This window comes from Canis aureus, chromosome 12 (genome assembly GCF_053574225.1).
Source record: "Canis aureus isolate CA01 chromosome 12, VMU_Caureus_v.1.0, whole genome shotgun sequence".
In the NCBI taxonomy this organism is placed as follows: domain Eukaryota; kingdom Metazoa; phylum Chordata; class Mammalia; order Carnivora; family Canidae; genus Canis; species Canis aureus.
In genome coordinates, this window is record NC_135622.1 from 39895988 (window position 1) to 39916862 (window position 20875).

The 20875-nt window shown below is 40.5% G+C and overlaps 1 protein-coding gene across 2 annotated transcripts in view; it reads left to right on the forward strand.

Moving 5' to 3' along the window:
- The window catches only part of SRD5A2 (steroid 5 alpha-reductase 2), a 39526-nt gene extending 22713 nt beyond the window's left edge, over positions 1-16813 (forward strand). The window contains exons 2-5 of one of the 2 annotated variants that reach the window (XM_077843684.1): positions 5904-6067; positions 10709-10810; positions 12978-13016; positions 15612-16813. In XM_077843684.1, the coding sequence (XP_077699810.1) occupies positions 5904-6067; positions 10709-10810; positions 12978-13016; positions 15612-15691 (385 nt within the window). In that variant the 3' untranslated portion in view covers positions 15692-16813. Of the gene's footprint in view, positions 1-5903; positions 6068-10708; positions 10811-12977; positions 13129-15611 lie in introns of both variants that reach the window. The other variant, XM_077843683.1, reaches the window with a different exon arrangement.
- Positions 16814-20875: the final 4062 nt, after the last annotated feature.

The window sequence follows — 20875 nt, forward strand, 5'->3', positions numbered from 1 at the left end:
GAATGAACTTGCCATTTACTGAGATTAGAGAGGTGCAGGTTTGGGGAAGGATGGGGGATCAGGGGTTTGGGTTTGGATATTTTAAGTTTGAGATATCCTTTAAACTAGACGTCTAGGGGGACATTGACTATATAAGTCTGAGTTCAAGGACTGCAGATATCCTGTCTGGAGACATAGATTTGGGAGTTGTCATTCTGGATATGATTTTTAAAGATATGAAGCTAGTATGGTCACATCTACAATGGATTGTAAATAAAGAAAAGAGTCCCGAGCAATGGTGTACTTCAATATTTAGAGGCTAGGGAGATAAAGAGAAATCAGCAAAGGAAAATGACAAGAAATCAGTAAAGTAGAAGAAGAACCAAGAGAAAGTGGTGTGCTAGGAGCTGAGAGAAGGAGGTGTTTCCAGAAGAATGGAGTGATTAACTTGTTAAATAAGAAGAGAACTGAAAATTGACTCTCAGATCTGGAAGTGTAGAGATTTCTGGTGGTCTCACCAAGATCAGTTTCTATGGTAGGAAAGGGAAGAAAGGGGAGAAGACAAAGAGTTGGCAAGTATAGATAACTCTTGGGAGGAGTTTTGCTGTAAAGAAAAGCAAAACAATGGGGTGGTGGGTGAAGGGGGACATGGGTAGAGGAAGGAGTCGTTACTACACATAACAAGTAAATATACGCATGAGAACCTTGTATTTATATATAGAGTTTGAATTTATTTTGATTGACAATGAAATCTAAAATTTCATTTAGTGAAAAGTCTTCAATAGGCTTGATAATCTTAGCAATAGCATTTATATTTGAAGAAGACTTAGTTAAATATGAGTTGGCCTGTGGAAGATGTGTAATTTTAAAGGTTGTTTCTTTAGTTTAATTTGGATTTGCAATTTCAGTTAACCCTTTCCAATAAGAGTCTCCCCAAATGAATATTTACTTAGCAGTGATAGAAAACTTTGTATTTACAGAGTACTTATCAGTCTCTGTATCAGAACAAACACAGAAGAATGAAAACGTTGTTAGCAGTGGAGGAGGGAATTAAAGCAAAGTGTCCCAAACCAAGGAAACTGAGTCTTAGGGCTTTTGTGCGATCTGAAAGTGAGACTCACCAGCAACCCTCCATGGCACTGTTCGTCAACCTCTTGGGCCATTTGACTCTCTTTTCTTTTCTCTTCATTGTTCTTATCACTTTCTACATTGAATTTTTTTTTTTTTTGAGATGTTTCCAGCTTTCTAGCAGCATAGTCATTCCGATCAGAAGGATTTTATTTGTTCTCCAGGGCTCCTGGCTTTCCAGAGCCTATTGCATGTGCTGTTTCACCAACTCTCTTTTCCTTTTCCTGCTGGAAAATCCAGCGAGGCTATGTTTCCCAGCCTCCCTTGCAGCTGGTGGTGGGTGGGTGGGGTGGGTGGGTAGAGGAGTGAGGGTGGAAGTAATATATTCAATTTCCAGCCTGTGGCCTGGCCCTTGGGAAAACCTGCACACACTTCTCCACACTCTCTCTGTCTGCAGATCAGAGGAGGAAGTTGCCCTGGAAGAGTCTGGGTCCTGCATGATTGTGGAGCAGAGCACCTCTCCTGAACAGCATTGCGCTGTGGCATGAGCAAGAAATGAACTTTTATTTTTTGAAAACTCTGATACTTTAGAGATGTTTATTGTAGCCGTGAGCCTATTCTGATTATTACACACTCTTTTGGATTAGCCTGTGCCTTAGACTTGAAAAGTCCAGAAGTTAGGGGTAGGGCAGATACACAATTTGATTTGGAATTGTGGTTTCATGTAAGGACCAGTTTGGGGGCATTGTTGGCACTGACAAGGCCACACTGGGACGCAAACACCATTTTAAAAATAGCCTTTCTGTAGCCTTCCAGGACCCTTTCCCTATAGGAACTTAAGCCACCTTCCATTCCTCAAGGTTTCATAGGTTGTGAATGGAAAGAGAAACAAATTATCTAGCAACTATCCTGTGTCTGGCACTTTTCCTTGCATAATCATATTTAATTTTTACAGGAATCTAATGAGATATTAAAGGTTAACCTTTACCAGCAGTTTACAGATGTTTACAATCAACTGTTGTCATGATTCTTTTTGATACCCAGTTTGTCACAAATTTGATACCCAGTTGGCACCTATGTAATTTTGACAACCTCCATCCTCCCTTTTTATTATTTACTTATTTATTTTTAAAGATTTTATTTATTTATGAGAGAGAGAGTGCAGGGGTGGATAGGGAGAGAAAAGGAGGGAGAGAGACAAGCAGACTCCACACTGAGCACGGTGCCTGATGTGGGGCTCAATCCCAGGACTCTGAGATCATGACCTGAGCCAAAAGCAAGAGTCAGTCGCTTAACTTACTGAGCCACCTGGGGGCCCCTCCCTATCCCCCCCTTTTAATCTTGGATTATTTCCTTACTTTCCAACACCACAAAATGTCTCACCTTGTACTTTTCCTGCCTCTGACATGGATTGAGCTATTTCTCCTTGGTGGCCTGCTTCCTTTGGAGAAGACTACTTACAAATGAAGACCTGGTGCTTATTGCTACTGGTGTGTCATTACTCCTAGGTCTTTGAGTGGGTCCGTATTAAAAGTCATGAATTCATATTCCTATTTCCAATTCAAATTTAACATTACATTTTCTTTGATTTTATATTTGTATCCTTTTCTTTTACACTGAAAATCTTAATCTTTTTTTTTTTTTTTTTACTTTATTGATCTATTTTAGAGAAAGAGAGAGAGAAAGAGCACAAGCCAGGAGAAGGCCAGAGGGAGAGAATTTCAAGCAGACTCTGCACTGAGCACAGAGCCTGATGCGGGACTTGACCTCACAACCCTGAGATCATGACCTGAGCCAAAATCAATAGTTAGAGTTGGAAGCTTAACTGAGCCACGCAAGTGCTCCCCACCTTTTTGAGGAGGAGGAGGAGGAGGAGGAGGAGAGAGAGAGAGAGAGAGAGAAAGGCTTCCAGGGTCCTTTAAAGACAGGAATCTAACATTATTTGCAGATGCTGATATACCTGGGAAATCTTGGAAAATAAACTGAAAAACTATTATAAATAGTAAGGAATTTGGGATGTGGTTGGGAACAAAATTAACATATTAATATTAGAAAAATCGAAGGCTTTCTTCTATATGTAAAACAACCAGTTAGTAGAGGTAAGTGGAAAATACCATTTATAGTCACACAAAAAGAGATTTAAAAAATTGGGGATGAAACATAGCAAAAACTGTACAAAATCTATGTGAAGAAACTTAAAAATGTACTGAGAGTACAAAAAAAGACCTGAGTGAGTACAAAGGGACCACTCGTACCTGAATAGAAAGGTAATGTCTAATAAACATATTATTATCAAAAACAGTACATTTACTGAGCCCTTATTATTTATTCCATTCTAAGAACTTTGCATATTTTGGCTCACTTCATCCTCACAACCGTACGAGACGGGTGGATGAAGAGATAGACATAGTGAGTGAGGTTAGGTGCCAGGGCCATACAGCTAGTCAGGGGAAGAAGCCCCACAACTTAACCACAGAGTGCACCATGGCTGGAATTTTCTTTTAATTAACTTAAATATTGAGGTATAAGTCACATACCGTAAAACTCATACCATTCTAAAGAGTAGAATTAAGTGGTTTTTAGTAGATCCAGAAAATTGTGCAACCTTCACTGTTATCGGATTCTGGAAAACTTTCATCAGCCTGGAAAGAGATCCTGTGCCTGGTAGCAGTCAGTTTCCCATCCCTCAACCCCCAGCCCCTCGCAGCCACCTTCCACTTTCTGCCTCTAAGGATTTGCCTATTCAGGACACTTTATATGGATGGAGTCATATAAGACATAGACTTTTGTGACTGGCTTCTTTTGTGTAGGGTGTTGTTTTTAAGATTCATCCATGTTGTTGCATATGTCACTACTTTATTCCTTCTTGTGGTGTAATAATATGTGTGTGTACAGATATTCAACATTTTGTTTATCCATTCATCAACCGAGGAACGTTTGGGTTGTTTCATTTTTTGGGTTGTTTCATATATATCAGATGCATACATATATAGTATACTATATATATGTATATATGCACACAATATATATGTGTATACATATATATACATGTATATGTATATTCTGATACACATATATATATTTCTGATAGATATATATATTTTTTGCCAGTTTTTTCTTTGCTTTTATGGAGGTGTGAGCTCTTGGAGGTCCTCTTGCTATTTCACTACTTTAATTAACTTTTACATTTAAGAGTATTTCTAAAATTTGGGAGGGGGCGTTCCATGAGTTAGTTTTAAAGTTCACATGAAGAGATAAATAATTAAGACTAAGTTGAAAATCCTGAAAAACAGTAATTACATAAGAATAGCCCCTTCCCCACCCTCCCAGGTCTGGCTGGCTCAGTCAGTAGGGCATGCAGCTCTTGATCTTGGGGTCATGAGTTAGAACCCGACGTTGGGAGTAAAATTTGCTTAAAAAAGTAGCCCCACCTAGTATTGACATATATTAAAAGTATAATTATTAAAACAGTCTAGTATTGGCAATAAACAGATCAATGGAACAGAATCAAATGTCCAGAAAAAGAATCAATTTTTATGATGATGTAGTATATAATACCAATGGGAGTGCATGTCAATGAAAGAAAAGAATTTAATAAATTTACAAGCATTAGGAAAGACATTGAGTTTGATTCCTGTCTAACTTCTTGCAACAAAAGAAATTCCAGATGTATCAAAGGTTTAAACAGAAAATGTAAAATCATTAAATAATGGGAAAACAGCTCTGAGTGCTTATAAGACTTTGGAAGCAACCCAAAATCCATTAAAATAAAATAGATAAACACATGGGTATATTCATACATAACAATGAAAATATATGAACTATAGCTTATATACAACAACATGCTTAAGTCTGAGAAATAGGATAAATTATAGAAGTAAGACATTAATAGATACTCTAAGAATCAGAATATGACTCCATTAATATGGAATTAAAAATAAACAAAATACATTTTTAGGGATGCATCCAAATGTGGTAAAATTGTAAAGAAGCAAAAGGAAGAGATTATTACAAAAATCAGGATGGTGGTTACTTCTTGGGTGTTGGTGGTGTGGTGAATAGGGAGGGAGGCTTCAGGGTGAAGGGATGTTCTATTTCTTAACTTGTTTAGTGACTATGTAGGTGCTTAATTAATAGTTATGCATTCAACTATTCACATAGGTTTATGAACTCACCTGTATGATTATTATATTGTACCATAAAAGAAGAAAAATGATAAAGAAGATGTAGTTGATGTCTAGTATTTAGCATTATATCTTGGGCAAATTCTTATTTTGAGGCGGTTTATATATTTTTAATCCCATTTTCCTGGATTCCTTTAGATTCATGCTTCCTAACAATTAGAGGAATCTCTTTTCTCGAGAGATTCTGTGGTCCACTTCCTAGGAAATGCTACAATATTGGTAATTAAATCATATCAGAGCAACAAATAGAAAGCCGTATGATTGAATGGCTGCTATCAAAATGTCATCTCACTGCTGCAGGGGCAAGCCAGGCGCTCTCTTTCTCCTTTGTCATCTGGGTTTCGTTTGTAGATTGATATAAAGCTGAGCTCCAATCCTGGGCTCATAGGATTGAATTTATTAACTAGTGAATGGAGATGAAATTTACCTTTCAAGGCTGGTTGGAGAATAAAATAAGGTAATAAATGGTGACTACTAAGGATTTTAATGAAGCAAGACAAATAATAGCATAAGTGCTCTAGAATGGAATAATAATGTTCTTTTTTGCATAAGTTCAAGGGAAAATTATTTTTTAAAATGGGTTTGATGCAATTGTCTGTTGTTTCATCTCATTGTTTGATTTTTTTTTTTTTTTTTAAACTCTGTATCCTGACCGTTCTTTCCTGTCTCCAGGACATTTATTTACTCATTGCTCACTAGAGGGAGGCCTTTTCCAGTTGTGTTCGTGGTCAGAGGATTTATCTTCTGCGCAGGAAATGGACTTCTCCAAGGCTACTATCTGATTTACTGTGCTGAGTACCCTGCTGAGTGGTACATGGACGTACGGTTTAGCCTGGGTAAGTAAACCTGGCCACTTCTTACCCACACCGCAGTGAATACCACTTCCCACAGCCTAAATCCCCATCACCTTTCCTCACCCTACTGCAATAACCCCCTAGTGAATTCCATTCTCCTCTTTCCTCCTGCCACCTGGGTCTTTGTTCTATAAAGCAGCCAGAGAGCTCTTTGAAAAACATGTCACTCCGCACCTGAGAATCCTTTAGAGCACTTCTGTTACTCTTGGAACAAAATACAAATTCCTTATACTGCCTGAGCCTGTGACGCCCAAATGTTGTTGGTCCCACTTTGATTTCCCGACCGCATTTCCTACCTTCATCCAATTACTATGCTGGAGCCTCAGTGGCTTTCCTGCTAGGCCTGAAACAGTCAAGCTGGTCCTGCCTCAGAGCTTTTACACAGACTGTTCCCTCTGTCTAGAATGTTCTGTCCACATATACTCATGGAGGTTGGTCCCTCACTTTATTTAGGTCTCTATCAATTTGTACCTCCTCAAAGAGACTTTTCCTGACCATTTTATCTAAAATAGTAGAAAACACTGTTGAATTTTCTTTTTTATTATCTGCAAGAGGAACTCAAGTCAGAAAGGTTCAATTGTTTGCACATTATTTTGGCTTAAACCAAAATGCAGGGATTAGCCTTAATTCTTAACTCTTTTACATCACACATCAAGTTTTATCTATCAGCTTAGTACAGCTGCATCTAGCTCCATAACATGTGCCGACTGAATTCCCTTCTTCCTTCTCCCTTATTGCTCTGACATCGTCCTGGTCCGAACCATCATGGGACTGCTGGGACTTGCTGGGACTGCCACAGTGACCTTCGCAGCTTCCTGCCACTGGCCCTGGCCTTTGATATAGTCCTTGCTCCATACAGCAGTCCCAGTGAACGTCTGAAAATACAAACGACTGGAGGATTGGTTGTATGAATGCTGATCCATGCACACAGTGGAGTGTTCTGGAGCCACAGAAACAAACCAAACCAAACCAAACCAAACCAAACCAAACCAAACCAAACCAAGGAAGATCTTTGTGTGCTCCTATGAGACATCTCTAGACTATGTGGTTAAATTAAAAAAAAAAAGTGTGAACAGTGTATCTAGTATGCTACTTTTCATGTAAAAATGATGAAAGGAAGTGTGTGTGTGTGTGCGTGTGTGTGTGTGTGTAAAACTGGAAAAAGGAATATTGGGTTGATAAAAAAAAAGAAACTAATTGGAGTGCTTGGGGGGCTCAGGTCATGCTCCCAGGGTTCTGGAGTCGAGCCCCTCATCGGGCTCCCTGCTCAGGTCGGAACCTGTTTCTCTCTCTCCCTCTGCCACTCCCCCTGCTTGTGTTCTCTCTCTCTCTGTCAAATAAATAAATAAAATCTTTTTTTAAAATATAGAAACTAATTTTAAAAAGGTGACATGTAGGGTCTGGGGGAAAAAGAATGGGATGGGAGGCAGAGCTTTTCTTTCAATATAGTTTTGCCCTTTAAATCATGAAAATTTATAATTTAGTTAGAAAAAAAAATCTAAATGGGGGACCCTGGCTGGCTCAGTTGGTGGAGTGAGCAACTCTTGCTCTTGGGATCCTGAGTTTGAGCCCCAGGTTGGGTGTAGAGATGAAATAAATAAAACTTTAAAAAAATCTAAATAGAAGAAACTTCCCTAACATTGAGAACAAACAAAGAAATGTACCTAACTGTATGTTGAATCATTTCAACATCATTTCAACATCATTTCCTGTTGGAAATGATTTATGGGAAATGATTTATGCCAGTTTACAGGAAATAAAGAGAATGAAGAAATAAATTGAATGCCACTCTCAGAAAGTGAGCCAGTCTTATCTAGAAAGGGGGACATTCTGAGGTACAACTGTCTGGTCTTTTCAAGAAGTCAGTGCTCTGAACAATTTTTTAAAAGGTAAGGATTGGACGCCTGGGTGGCTCAGTTGGTTGAGCATATGACTCTTGGTTTTGGCTCAGGTCATGATTGCACAGGTCATGAGATGTAGCCCAGCGTTGGGCTCTACACTCAGTGAGGAGTCTGCTCGAAGATTCTCTCCCTCTGCCCCCCTACCCTGTGCACACACGTGCATCCCCCACCCCCAAAATAAGTAAATAAATCTTAAAAAAAAAAAGGGTTTGGGCAAGATTAAAATGGCCTGAAAAGAGATAATGACCAGATGCCAGGTGTGGTCCTATCCTGGACTTTGGTTTTCACAAATTAGCTGTAAGAAGCATTTTTAGGCTATCTGGGGAATTTGAAATATGGCCTAGATAATTACATAGAATGAAAATCTGGAAGAGTATGCACTAAGGTGCTTAATGGTTGTGATTTCTGGGTGTTGGGTATAAGCTGTCTTGGTTTCCTTATTTTTTCTAATCCACATAACATATTTCTTTCATAACAATCATAAATGGAAATCAGTTCCTATTTCTCTCCTTCTTCAGACATGCCAGTAGCTTTTTCTTGCACTTACCAATCCAAATTTCTCACCAAGGCTTATAATGCTTAGTGTGTTTTTGTAGTTATCATTCTGTCCACATTTTCTCACTTTTCCCTCAAAGTTTCAACTGCACCAGCCTTCCTTCCATTTTTAGATGTAGTAAACCTATTCTAGCCTTAGGGCCTTTGCACCTGCTAATTCCTATACCAGATTGCTCTCCCTCAGATCTGTGAGTTCTTATTATTCAAATCACAGGACAAAATGCCAAATCTTCAGAAAAGTTTTCCCTATCCACCTCATCTAAAGTAGAGACACCTCCTCTCCTCCCCAGCTCACTCTCTATCTCATGATCCTATGATTTTCTGCTTTGCAGTGACATTCGATGATTTAAAATGTTTTAATTATTTGAATTCATCTCTGTCTTCTTCTGCTAAAATATAAGGTCTAAAAAAAATAATAAATAAAATAAAATAAAATAAAATAAAATAAAATAAAATAAAATATAAGGTCTATGAGGACAGACCTTGACTGTTTTCCCGCAACTGTATCCTTGGTGTTTAGGATATTGCTTGGTCTATTGTAAGCTCTCCATAAATGTTAGTTGAATGAATGAATGAATGAATGAATGAACACATGAGTGAGTCTTGTCTCATCCTTGTGAAATAGGTATTATTCAAATCCACATTTTACAGATGAGAAAACTGAGCTGAGGGAGGGCCAGTGACTTGCTGAGGACGCACAGACAATGAGTCCAAGGTTTCCACTTTGTCCACATCGGTGCACGCTCTCTCTCCTCCTTCTTTCAACCTCCTGCCATTGGGGTCTTTCTCCAGTTTCCCTTTCTTCCAGAACAATAATTTTTAAAAATTTACTATTGAAGTATGGTTGAATATTAATTTCAGATGCATAACGTAGTGATTCAACAATTCTATATATTATTCAGTGCAGACCAAGATAAGTGTAGTCAGCATCTGTCACCATAAATGGCCAATGATCTTTGGACTAGACAAGATTGCAAATCATTGTTTTTTTCCTATTACAGCAAATGATGTGAGAGTAGATCTGTTTTTAATTCAAGTTTTCTTGCTTTTTGCCTCCTGTATTTTGATCAGCACAAACAACATTGTTGAGAGGTGAAGTTGGGCATCTATGCAGAACAGTGAGGGTTTCTGGACTATAAGGTGCCCGTTGAGGTACAAGCCCTAGCATCCCTAATCCTGGCTCTCCTCACTTCAGACCAGGGCTTCTTTCTGAACCAATGAATGGAAGAACAAGAATGTGTGTATGAACTGGCAGTGGTGGAAACCAGTTTGCGAGGTGCCAAGCTCCCCAATCTGGCTCATGTTACTTTCATGAGAATGAGTATATTAATTGGGAATGCTCTCAGCAGTGAGTCACAGAAAACCAGTTCATGGAAACTTAAATAAGAATTTTATATTTCTTATATAACAAGATATCCAAAGGTAGACAGCTTCTGCATTCCTTTAATTGCTTATAGATATTAAGTTCCCAGGAACTTTCTATACTTTCTGTTCCACTGTTCTTAACATGTTTACCTGTCATCCTAATCATGTCCACTTCGTGATTGCAAGCAAGACCATTACTATAGCTCAAGGCATCACATCTGGCAATGAAAGAGGAGGGAGGAAGTGGAGACACTGGTCCCATCCGCCCTTTTATCAGAAAAGCAAAACAATTTCCAAGGAAACCCCAAGAACATTCATTTCCCTTTATATCCTTGTGGCAGAAATAGGTCACATGACCACTTTTCAGACTTCCAGCCTCTTTAGTGGGGAAAGCAAAGGAGAAGGGTTTAGAATTAGCAGTTGAGTTTGCCAACCACAATTTAATTATTTATGAATGAGCCAAAAGTTTGCTATTTATTTATTCACTCGTTCATTCATTCATTCATTCATTCAAGTATTGGACAATGGTGTTAGTCCCTTTCTCTTTTCTCCCACCTACCTCCATCATGTGACACTGTATATTGTCAGTCTTTTGGTCTATGAAACACTGTGGCCTCTCTACCCAAATTTGGGACAATGGCTAATTGGTCTCCCTTTGTCATATCTTCGTAGCATTCTCAGAATTTGAAATAAAATGCGTTTCTCTTTATTTTTAGAAAAAAAAAAAAAACTTAGCTTGTGAGAAAAAAGCACCAAAACCCGGATATATTTTTAACTTCTTCCCTCTGTCTTCTTTGCCAAGGTATCTTCTTATTTATTTTGGGAATGGGAATCAACATTCATAGTGACTATATATTGCGCCAGCTCAGGAAGCCTGGAGAAGTCATCTATAGGATTCCACAAGGTAATATCTCCCCTGCCCTTCAGATTTCCACTCTTCCTTGAGAGCCTGTCCTAGATTATGTTATAAATAGTAAATGGAGAAGGGGCAAAAATGACACAGTATATCCCAATTTGCCCCTGACTTCTCCTTCATATCCCTTCTCACCCCACAATACCTTTGAGTTCCTGATCTGAACCTAGAAGTTCAAGGAAGATAGAGCCACCCTCAGGAGATTGTGACATCATAATGCCTTAAAGATGGGGGAGTGCGAGGTTTGGGGTAAGGTGGAAATAGACTGCCACCTCGTTACAGTAGGTAAGGTTATCATGTGCTGTATTAGGCTTCTCTAGAGAAACAGAACCAATAGGCTATAGATACAGACACAGATACGGATTCATAAAGAGATTTATTCTGAGGAGTTGGCTCACATGATTATGGAAGCTGAGAAATCCCATGGTCTGTCATCAGCAAGACCCAGGGGAGTGAGTGGGTGGTATAAGTTCTAGTCTGTGTGCAGGAGAGGACTGATGTCCTAGCTTAAAGACAGTCCGGCAGAGAGAGTGAATTATCCTTTACCTGGCCTCTTTGTTCTATCTAGGCCTTTAGTGGATTGGATGAGGCCCACCCACTTCAGGGAGGGTAATCTGTCTTAGTCAGTGAGTAGATTCACATATTAATCTTATCCTGGAACACCTTCAGGGACATACCCAGAAATAATGTTTCATCAAATATCTAAGGCATACTATAGCCCAGTCAGGTTAACAAAGAAAATTGCATCATGTGTGCAGAGTGTTGGTCCTTCTCGAGTTATCCAATAAAGCTGATTTGTGTATGACTTGTCTTCTCCAGTTGACCTGGATTTATCTAGTGAGCACTCAGGCAGTTCTGTGTATATTTCCTGCCATAACTACATATTTGAAACCCTAACTGTTCCCAGGAAACCAGGGTGTGAAGTTGACAAACATGAGGTGAGAGTGAATTAGTCCAAGTAATCCTTTGCTATTTTAGGTGGTATTTGTGTAGGCTAATGGCTCTCATCCTTTTTGATGTAAATGGAACCTATTATTTGCATCAAAATTGTTTCTAAATTACAATATGGTATTAGTATTTATTTATTAATAAAGCAGAGCTACAATGAACTCAGTAACACATTTAAATGAATTTAAATGTTGCTGACATCCTCTTGGTGTCTACATCAACCAAAAATAATAGCATATATTAAGATATACCATTTGCAATTATAGACCTATATACCACAGGCAATTTATAGACCCTCTGCGGGAGTTCAGGCCCTGGTTTCTCCCAGGGCCTGGCAAATCACAGGTCTAGAACTGCTGAGGCAGTGTCATCTTTAAGGAATATAACTTTAAGGGGCTTTGGGATTTTAAATATTCACTCAATAACTAGCTAAACAAAAAGAGTAGAGAATTCTCTTAAAAGCTAGATTGTCAAAGCTAATTTCCAACTATTAAGATAGGTTACAGAATGATTTAAAAACAAAATATTCTTTATATAAGTATGGAAAGAAATAATTTAGTTGAGTGTGGGGCAGAAAGTGGATATATTTACTATCATTGGATATATGTTGATTTCTACTTATAGGTTTGATATCAGACATATATGTTTCGATAGAAAAGTAAATCTTGAAAATCAGCAGAAGCAGATCTCACCAGCTCTCACAGCTCCCACTCACTTCTTTAAAGTTGAACAGAGTATACACACTCCTTTGCAGGTGTGGGAGGGCAAATGGCAAAGGAAAATCTTATAACTTCTATCATCAACTCAGATATTTATTATTGCTACATAGTGTGTTTTTTATTTTGTCTGAGTGCCAACATGAAATAGGCTGTATGGGTGTTCCAGGGGAGAAATGAGAAGGTGAGGGATGGCTTGGAAACATTATTTAATAGAATGAAACCAAAACCAGGTCTACTGCCCCTCATCTTGGACTTGTCCGGAGCCAGTGGTACAGCAGTTGCTAGAGATTGGCTGGAGCCTGTCAAGCAGCAGTGGGGGCTACTCATGATTCCAGGATGTTCTGAGGGCAACAGGCTGTTGTCACTTTTTCCCTTTTCCTCAACAGTTATTTGTCATAACTGCCTTTATGTATTTTGGAACAAAACAGAGGAGTTTTAATGTGGCAGTGATCCAGTTCCGAAAATTGACTTTTTCATTCTTCTGCACACAGGTGGCTTGTTTACGTATGTTTCTGGAGCCAATTTCCTTGGTGAGATCATTGAATGGATCGGCTATGCCCTGGCTACTTGGTCCCTCCCAGCACTTGCATTTGCGTTTTTCTCACTTTGCTTCCTGGGGCTGCGAGCTTTTCACCACCATAGGTAAACTTTCCAATTAGGATGGCAGCAGTCAAGTAGCTTTTTTCTTCAAACAGTTTTTTAGCTCTTGGAGTCAGATATGGAAACCTAAGACATGTATTTTTATAAGGGAAGGTTGATACAGTAATCCACACTGGTAAATTCTGACTTCCTGGGCTTTCACTGAACTTGGGATTTAGCTGGGTATAGGTATTATAAACATTTTTTTTTCCTATGAGCAAAACAAAACCCATGTAGGGAGAGGCGTGCCTGAGGTGACTTGGGAAGCCACCTGCCACCTTACCAAAGAAGGCTTTCACTGAACTTGGAATTTAGCTGGGTGACACTTCTGCCAGATTTCTCAAAGTGTGTTCCATGGGCAGCACTTTCCACTGCTTCACAGATAATCCTGAGGTCAGCCAGGAGACAGTACAACGAGGGAAAAGCCTAGCCCCTGGTCTAGTCTAGTATGGCTATTATCTCTAATTCTAGGTTTGGTGCTAATAGTTCATGTAATCGGAGAGCCCTGGACACTCCAGGATTATTTTCCTAGAATCTGTGTAATACCAGAGCTTATTTTGGTACTCCCCTTTGTCCCCTACTCCAACCCTCCATAAATCATAGCCAAGGTCATTGCTGGCTTCCTGGGAAGGTAGGATGAGTGAATCCTAATGTGGTGTGATTTCAGGACTGTCCCCTCACCTGGGGAATGCCAGGAATTGTAGGGGTTTAGAGCCTCTCCTCTGTAGGTCTAGCCTAAAGCCTTACTAACTTCCACCTCCCTCCCAAACCCTGTCGCTGGGTTGGGTGGGGACAAAAGCAGTAACTACAGGTATCCCTGCAAGGGGAACTGTTCTAAGTTGTTATTGGGCTTTGAACTTGAACTTCAGATCCTTTCTCTAAAATGGCATTTGCAGCTGGAGAGACACAGAGAGAGGGAGGGATAACTAAAGGGGGAACAGCCTTGGAACCGGGACCTGGGGGACCCCTTTAGCTCCTGCATGGGTGTTTTATTTGGGCTAATGATTAATTTCGTAGTTTTGAAGGTTAAACCGAGAATGGGTTATTTTCCACAGTGTGGAATTCATGCAGATGTGTCAGAGGTGAATGAAACAGTTGCTGTCCTCGTGACTGCCTAGACTTGGTGGGGACGGACTGCAGAGTCTCCAGCCTGTAAGACAGTCCACATTCTCCTTCCTGTCTTGAGGCCCAGTCTGTCGCCCACTGGGGGCGGAAAGAGAGAGAGGCAGAGAGGGCATCAACTAGTGCTCAGGGGAGGGGTAGCATCTCCACCAGAGGTTTCCAGCTGGTGTGACAACAAAATCCGGAGCCTGGCCCTGTCCTGTTGGGTCAGACTGCTCCTGAGGGAGGGCCAGAGGGCAGCTTTCCACAGGCCTAACTGGGCTCTGTGAGAAGCTACTCATCAGACCTCTCTAATCATAGCACGCAAACCCGGCCACCTCTTGTCACGTACTATTACTGTTTGTCCCCCAGTTCAAATTAAGGTACTTTAACAGAAACTTGAGAGCTACTAGCTTCAACTAGCTAGGGCAGCCTGGCCACTGAAGGCGAAAGCCATTTCACAACACATATGAATCTTCCAGGCCTGCCAAAGCAGATGACCACAAACTGAGTGGCTTAAACAATAGAAGTATATTCTCTCACGGGTCCTGAGGCAGAAGTGTGAAATCAAAGTGTATGTAGGGCCACGTTCTCTCTGAAGGTTCTTGGTGAGGATCCTTCCTTTGCCTCTTCTCGGCTTCTGATTGCACCTGCAATCCGAGGTGTTCCATGGTCTGTAGCTCCGTCCCCAGTGTCTGCCTTCCTCTCCACATGGCCTCTTCCCCTGTCTGTCTCAGTCCTGGGGTCTCCTGTCCCCTTCAGCCAAATTGGATTAAGGGCCTTTCCTACTCCTTGTCTTGCCTTAAATTATATCTGCCATGACCCTGTATCCAGGTAAGTCCTCCAGATTAAGACTCCAATCATATATTGGGGGTGGGGGGATCATAATTCAACCCAGAATATGAGGTTATATTTTCTTGGCATTCCCAGGCCTCATGAGGGGACATTTTCCTGGGAACATTACCAGTTCTCTAGGATTAACTTTGCCCACGGTCTTTGGGGTCTCTGGTCCCTTATTTCCCAATTGAATTCATTGAGCAGTTTTTTCTGGCTTTTCCCCTTTTATATTGTGGTAAAATACACATAACTTAAAATCTTCTGTCTCGGCCATTTTCGGTCTACCATTCAGTGGCATTAGGTACATCCATAAAGCTGTGCAACCACCGCCAGTGTCCTCTGGCTATTATTTGTTATTTCCCATCATAAGAAGCTTCAACATTTATAGGAGAGGATGCGGGAGGGAGAAAGGAGGTGGGCAAATGGGCATCTTCTGCGAGAGTGAGGCCCTGAGTAACTGTAGGTTGGTTTGGAACAAGAATTTCAGACCCAGCAAACCACAACTGTTGACCGCTGCTTGTTCTAATTATTCCTGTCTTGTCTTTTAGGTTCTACCTCAAGATGTTTGAGGACTACCCCAAATCTCGGAAGGCCCTCATTCCATTTCTCTTTTAAAGAAACCAGATAAAAAAGGAGCAAAGCTCCCACATGACTGTTGAACACCATCAAGCTGCTGAGCCTGTAACTTTTAAAGTTCCACCGTGTATATGTAACTGGAGACCACTTGTGTTTTGACAGCTGGCCTGGAGATGCTGTGAGGCAGCTACTTATTTTGTACTCTACCCTCCCAGAGTCTCTCTCCTGATCTCCTGTTGAAGCTTCCACAAGGCTCTTCTCCATACAGAGGCATCTGTCTGCAACTTATCTATTCCTTCTAGAAAGTGCAGAAATTCCCTATATATTTTCTTCTTTGGGTGATCAATGTCCGACAGCTCTGCAGTTGGGAAAGTTTTCAGTCGAGGGCAGTGCTTAGAGAATTTATTAAAGGTACGTGTTTTACTTAGGTCCATACAAATCATACAGATCAGCAGATCTTGAAATTCTGAAGCTGCATGGACCCCGAGTAAGTCTACTCCTTAAAACCCAGTCACACTTTTCTTTTCCTCTGTTAATTATGAAAGATATGAGATGATCAAGTGGACTTTTAATAGAGGAGCCCTCTCTTCATATTACCGAAGTCACAAGGAGGCATTAATCCCATTTCATATTTGTGCACTGTCTCAGCTCCTCTGGCTTCCTGAAAGTTCCAGAATCCCTGTCAGATATCCCAGAAAACTGGTGTGGGGTTTACTGAAGGTTCGGTTTTCATGACCACAAAGAGAAAGACATGACTCTGGTTGGCTACTGAGAGAGTAAAAAAGTGTTTTACAGTAGACGCTGCCCACTCTGATATTCTCAGAAACCTGTGGAAATAGCCGAATAACGAGAGTATCAAAGGGAAATGACTGAGCAAGATCATAAGTTGCTCGCCTGGACACAACATTTGCAATGACACTGAAGCATTTCTGGAAGCACTTGGCAACTTTTCTGGAATTTCTTCGTGGCGGTCCTAGGGATCTGCTCAGAAAGACACTTCCTAGGGGCAACCTGAACATCAGTCCTCCAAGTTCCTGAGGGCACAGGCTGAAAGCTGCCACCAGAGGTGTGGGCTGAGCAGAAAACCTGTTTTGTTTGGCTCAGACAGGGATTCACACATAGTTTGACTTTCTTTTCTTTCTTTCTTCTTTCTTTCTTTCTTTCTTTCTTTCTTTCTTTCTTTCTTTCTTTCTTCTTTTTCTTTCTTTTTTTTCTTTCTTTCTTTCTTTCTTTCTTTCTTCTTTCTTTCTTTCTTTCTTTCTTTCTTTCTTTCTTTCTTCTCTTTCTTTCTTTCTTTCTTTCTTTCTTTCTTTCTTTCTTCCTTCCTTCCTTCCTTCCTTCCTTCCTTCCTTCCTTCCTTTCTTTCTTTCTTTCTTTCTTTCTTTCACATTGGATGTTTCCAAAATTTCAAAATTAGGTCTCTACATTCCAGTTTCCTTGCAACAGTAGGAGGCTGTGGGCCCACAGAGCCTGCTAAGAATGGGGACTGATCAGCGAGTATGCATTAGAATTTGCAGCCTCAGTGGAAGGGTCATCCTAGTGTGGATGCTTAGACACTGGGCTGAGGGAGGGGCTGAATACTCATAATTAGAATGTAGGAAAATATTCGTTTCCTCGGGTCCAGGTTTGTGGCAAGTCTTAGGAATATTTAGCAAGCCCTTTTGAGAAATGAACATCAATTTTATCAGGTGAGGTGCTAAGTAGAGGAATTTACTGTATAAGAAATAGTATACTAGAAAGGTCCGAGGATGATGTATATTACTGAAAAATACAAATTGTAATAATATAAATGTTTTTATGTTTATTAAATGCCTCTCAAATCATGGATGGTAAATAATTTTGTTTGAATTAAAAGATTCCTGAGCTCATGAAGATGCTTATAAGGTGATGAAGTATGTGATTTTTTTTTCTGTTGTTGTTCACCCTTCTTTTTACTTTTTTTCTTCTTTAAAAAAGTATAGTTTCCTTTTTTGCTTATCTCTCTTCATTTATCAACTTGAAATCAGGGGCTCTGAGTTGAAAACAAAAGAGAAATATAACTCATAGGGTTTTTCAGCCACGGTTCAGAACTGTAAGAAGGTGCAGGAAAGGTACTGGAGGATGTGCTAAGGCTAGATGCCACCCCAGATGTTCAGGAAAGATGGGAAAAAATTCTGAGTGAAATAAATCTTGGGCAACCCTGGTGGCACAGCGGTTTAGCGCCGCCTGCAGCCTGGGGTGAGATCCTGGGGACCCTGGATCGAGTCCCACATCGGGCTCCCTGCATGGAGCCTGCTTCTCCCTCTGCCTGTTCCTCTGCCCCCCTCTCTCTGTGTGTCTCTATGAATAAATAAATAAAATCTTTAAAAATAAAAGAAATAAATCTTAAGGTATAGCTTGGGCTCTGTGAAATAAGAGGCTTCCAGTTCTCTCCATGGCATTGAAAATTGACTATTAAAACCTTTATTTTACTATTATATAGAACAGTTGGGCCAGTCCTTGAAATGTGATAAGTGCTCAATGAATGGCAGCTCCTTTTTTTTCCCCAGTAGGTACAATCTCTGGGCAAGGGATCCCTGGGTGGCACAGCGGTTTGGCGCCTGCCTTTGGCCCAGGGCGCGATCCTGAAGACCCAGGATCGAATCCCATGTCGGGCTCCCGGTGCATGGAGCCTGCTTCTCCCTCTGCCTGTGTCTCTGCCTCTCTCTCTCTCTCTCTCTCTCTGTGACTATCATAAATAAATAAAAATTTATTAAAAAAAACAATCTCTGGGCAAAACTGACATTCAGCATACTTATTTGGGGGGGTAGGAGGCATAAGAGAATGCTCTCTAGAACTTTTAGGCCAACTCTGATGTAACAAGTTAATTTACATATTTGGAAATTGTTGTTTCAAGTTAACATGATTATGAACTTTAAAAAAATTTATGAAAAAAAATAAAAATAAAAATAAAAATAAATTATGTTTTAGTAATCTCTATACCCAAGGTGGGGCTCAAACTCACAACCCCAAGATTAAGACTACCATGTTCTACCAAATGAGCCAGCAAGGTGCCCTGAATGTGGACCTTCTTAATTTAAACATAGTGTGGAATCAACTTCACATAATCTTAACTCTCCCCTTGATAGCTGAAGTATTCTCAGTGCTCTAGGACCATTTCTTTCAACCAATTTTCTCTGTCTAGGGCTAGAATATGTATGCAGATTGAATACAATAAAAGGGAAGCTGTGCTCATCCCTAAATGTATTTCCCCTTTTTCCTAAAACTAGAGTGCTACAAAAATATGGTTAATTTAGGTTTCTGTGGAGTGGGTTTTGAAACCAGGGGATAAAATATGATGGTGGCTTAGCTAAATAGATAGTCGATCTCGCTCTTGCTGAAACTGTCACGGAAGGATGTTTTCCTACTGACCTTGTAGAAGACGTTGTAGTGTTCTGTTTTCAGAATTAAAGAGCCGAAGCACATCTAAGACATCCACTAGTCCCACCCCTTCACGTAAGAGATGGAGACACTGAGACCTGTAGTATTAAAAAGCTTCCCAGGGCCACATAGCTGATCAGAGCGGTCATCTTCTCTTGTCCCTTTAAGGATCAGAAGTCAGTCTTTCTTCTTAGGGCATGGCAGGCTTTTATAAGACAGACCCAGCACAACCTACATAAATGGGTGTGAATTTAAGGCCTGAACACACTCATTCACACTGCAATCATTTATTATTTAAAATATGGAAAATGGTAATAGGTGGGAGGATATCATTGAGTCAGACATGATTTTTGCCCTTTAAGAACTGCCATTTAGATTTCTGAGGCACTCAGGCAGGAGAAAATAGCCAGAGCTTCAGAGGGGTGCAATGATTCAGGAATGTACAGATTGTCACATCCATTTTGTGGAATCTGCACTCCACTCTGGAGAGGATCGGGCTACGCCTTATCACGAACCTATTTCATAAAATGAAGGTGTAGTAAAGATCGTGGTGTAGAACAGATGGCATTTGTGTTCAATCTGGAAAAACAAGTCACAAATTCCCCTGACCCCCAACGTTTGTCTTCCTAAGGATCATTGGCTGTCCTGAATTTGAAAAGGAAAAAAAGAGACCTCTGATGCAAAATTTGCAATTAAATAGTGATTTAGGTGGTCTAACCCTTTCAGGAACAAATAAATAAACCTATGATTTTACTGCCTTGCAGTTTTCCAATAACTGTCATGACTTTTTGTGGTAACCTTATGGTAATCTCACCAAGAATCAAAGGATAAACCTCTTGGCACATGAAGGAATGGACTCATGAAAAGTCATTTCCTTTCTTGCCTGGCCTTTTGATTCTCTAATAGACAGTGGGCTGAGGTCCAGGCATGGCAAATAGGCGAGGGTAGCAATAAATGTTAAGCAAAACCTTCTAGAAAAGGCTGCTGATTGTTTTATAGCATCTATACTATCCCATGATAAAAGAAAGAGGCATGGTGCCAGATGGTAATGTGGGTGCTTGGATGATTTAATAGCCACTGAGTGGATTTAATTTCTGAGTAAGAGATTTGCTCATTCTCTCTATAAGTCCATTAAGCTGTGATCTTAAAAGGTTCCATGTTATTTGTACTGTGTCTCATTTTTTCTCACCAACCACAGCTTAAGATTTGGATGAGTGAAATACATTGTTGAAGAAGGTTAAATATGTACTAACCTCAGTTCCTTTTGTCCCAACCTCCGTGGCTTCAGGGTTTGGCTTTGCTCAATGTAGACAGAGGCTAAGTGAGGGACATCCAAGACCTGTCCCATATGGCAGGCTGGCTGGAAGCAGAGGGAGAATAGAGAAGTAGAGGAGGGTGGGGAGTTATGCAGAAGCAGGGCTGGAGGCAGTTGAAGGGTAGCAATGAGGTCAGGAAAAGGGCCTTGGAAGAGTGGGCCTCTCCTGATAGGGAGCTTCTTTCCCTTCCCTGTCTTCCCTCTGCATAAGTCGGATCCCTTCTTTATCCTCCCAGGGAAAGAATCCCCCTGGAAGAGAGAATAAGCTCTTCTTAGAGTTCCCTTTTCACAAGGAAAGATTCTGAGTTTCTTTAAACACAAGCCATATGGTTGTGCCTCACAGTAAAGAATTTAGTTGTATTTCTGTCCACTCACCTCATAAAGATGGTTTTAAGTCTGAGCAGCAGTGACACTTCTGAGAAAGAGGTGAAGGAATTGTTCTGAGAAGTGTGTGGCTGCATTCAAGTTCGGTGAGGCCGGTAGGGAGATGAGAGCCTCCAGAGGAGTAAGCACCCAGAGGTT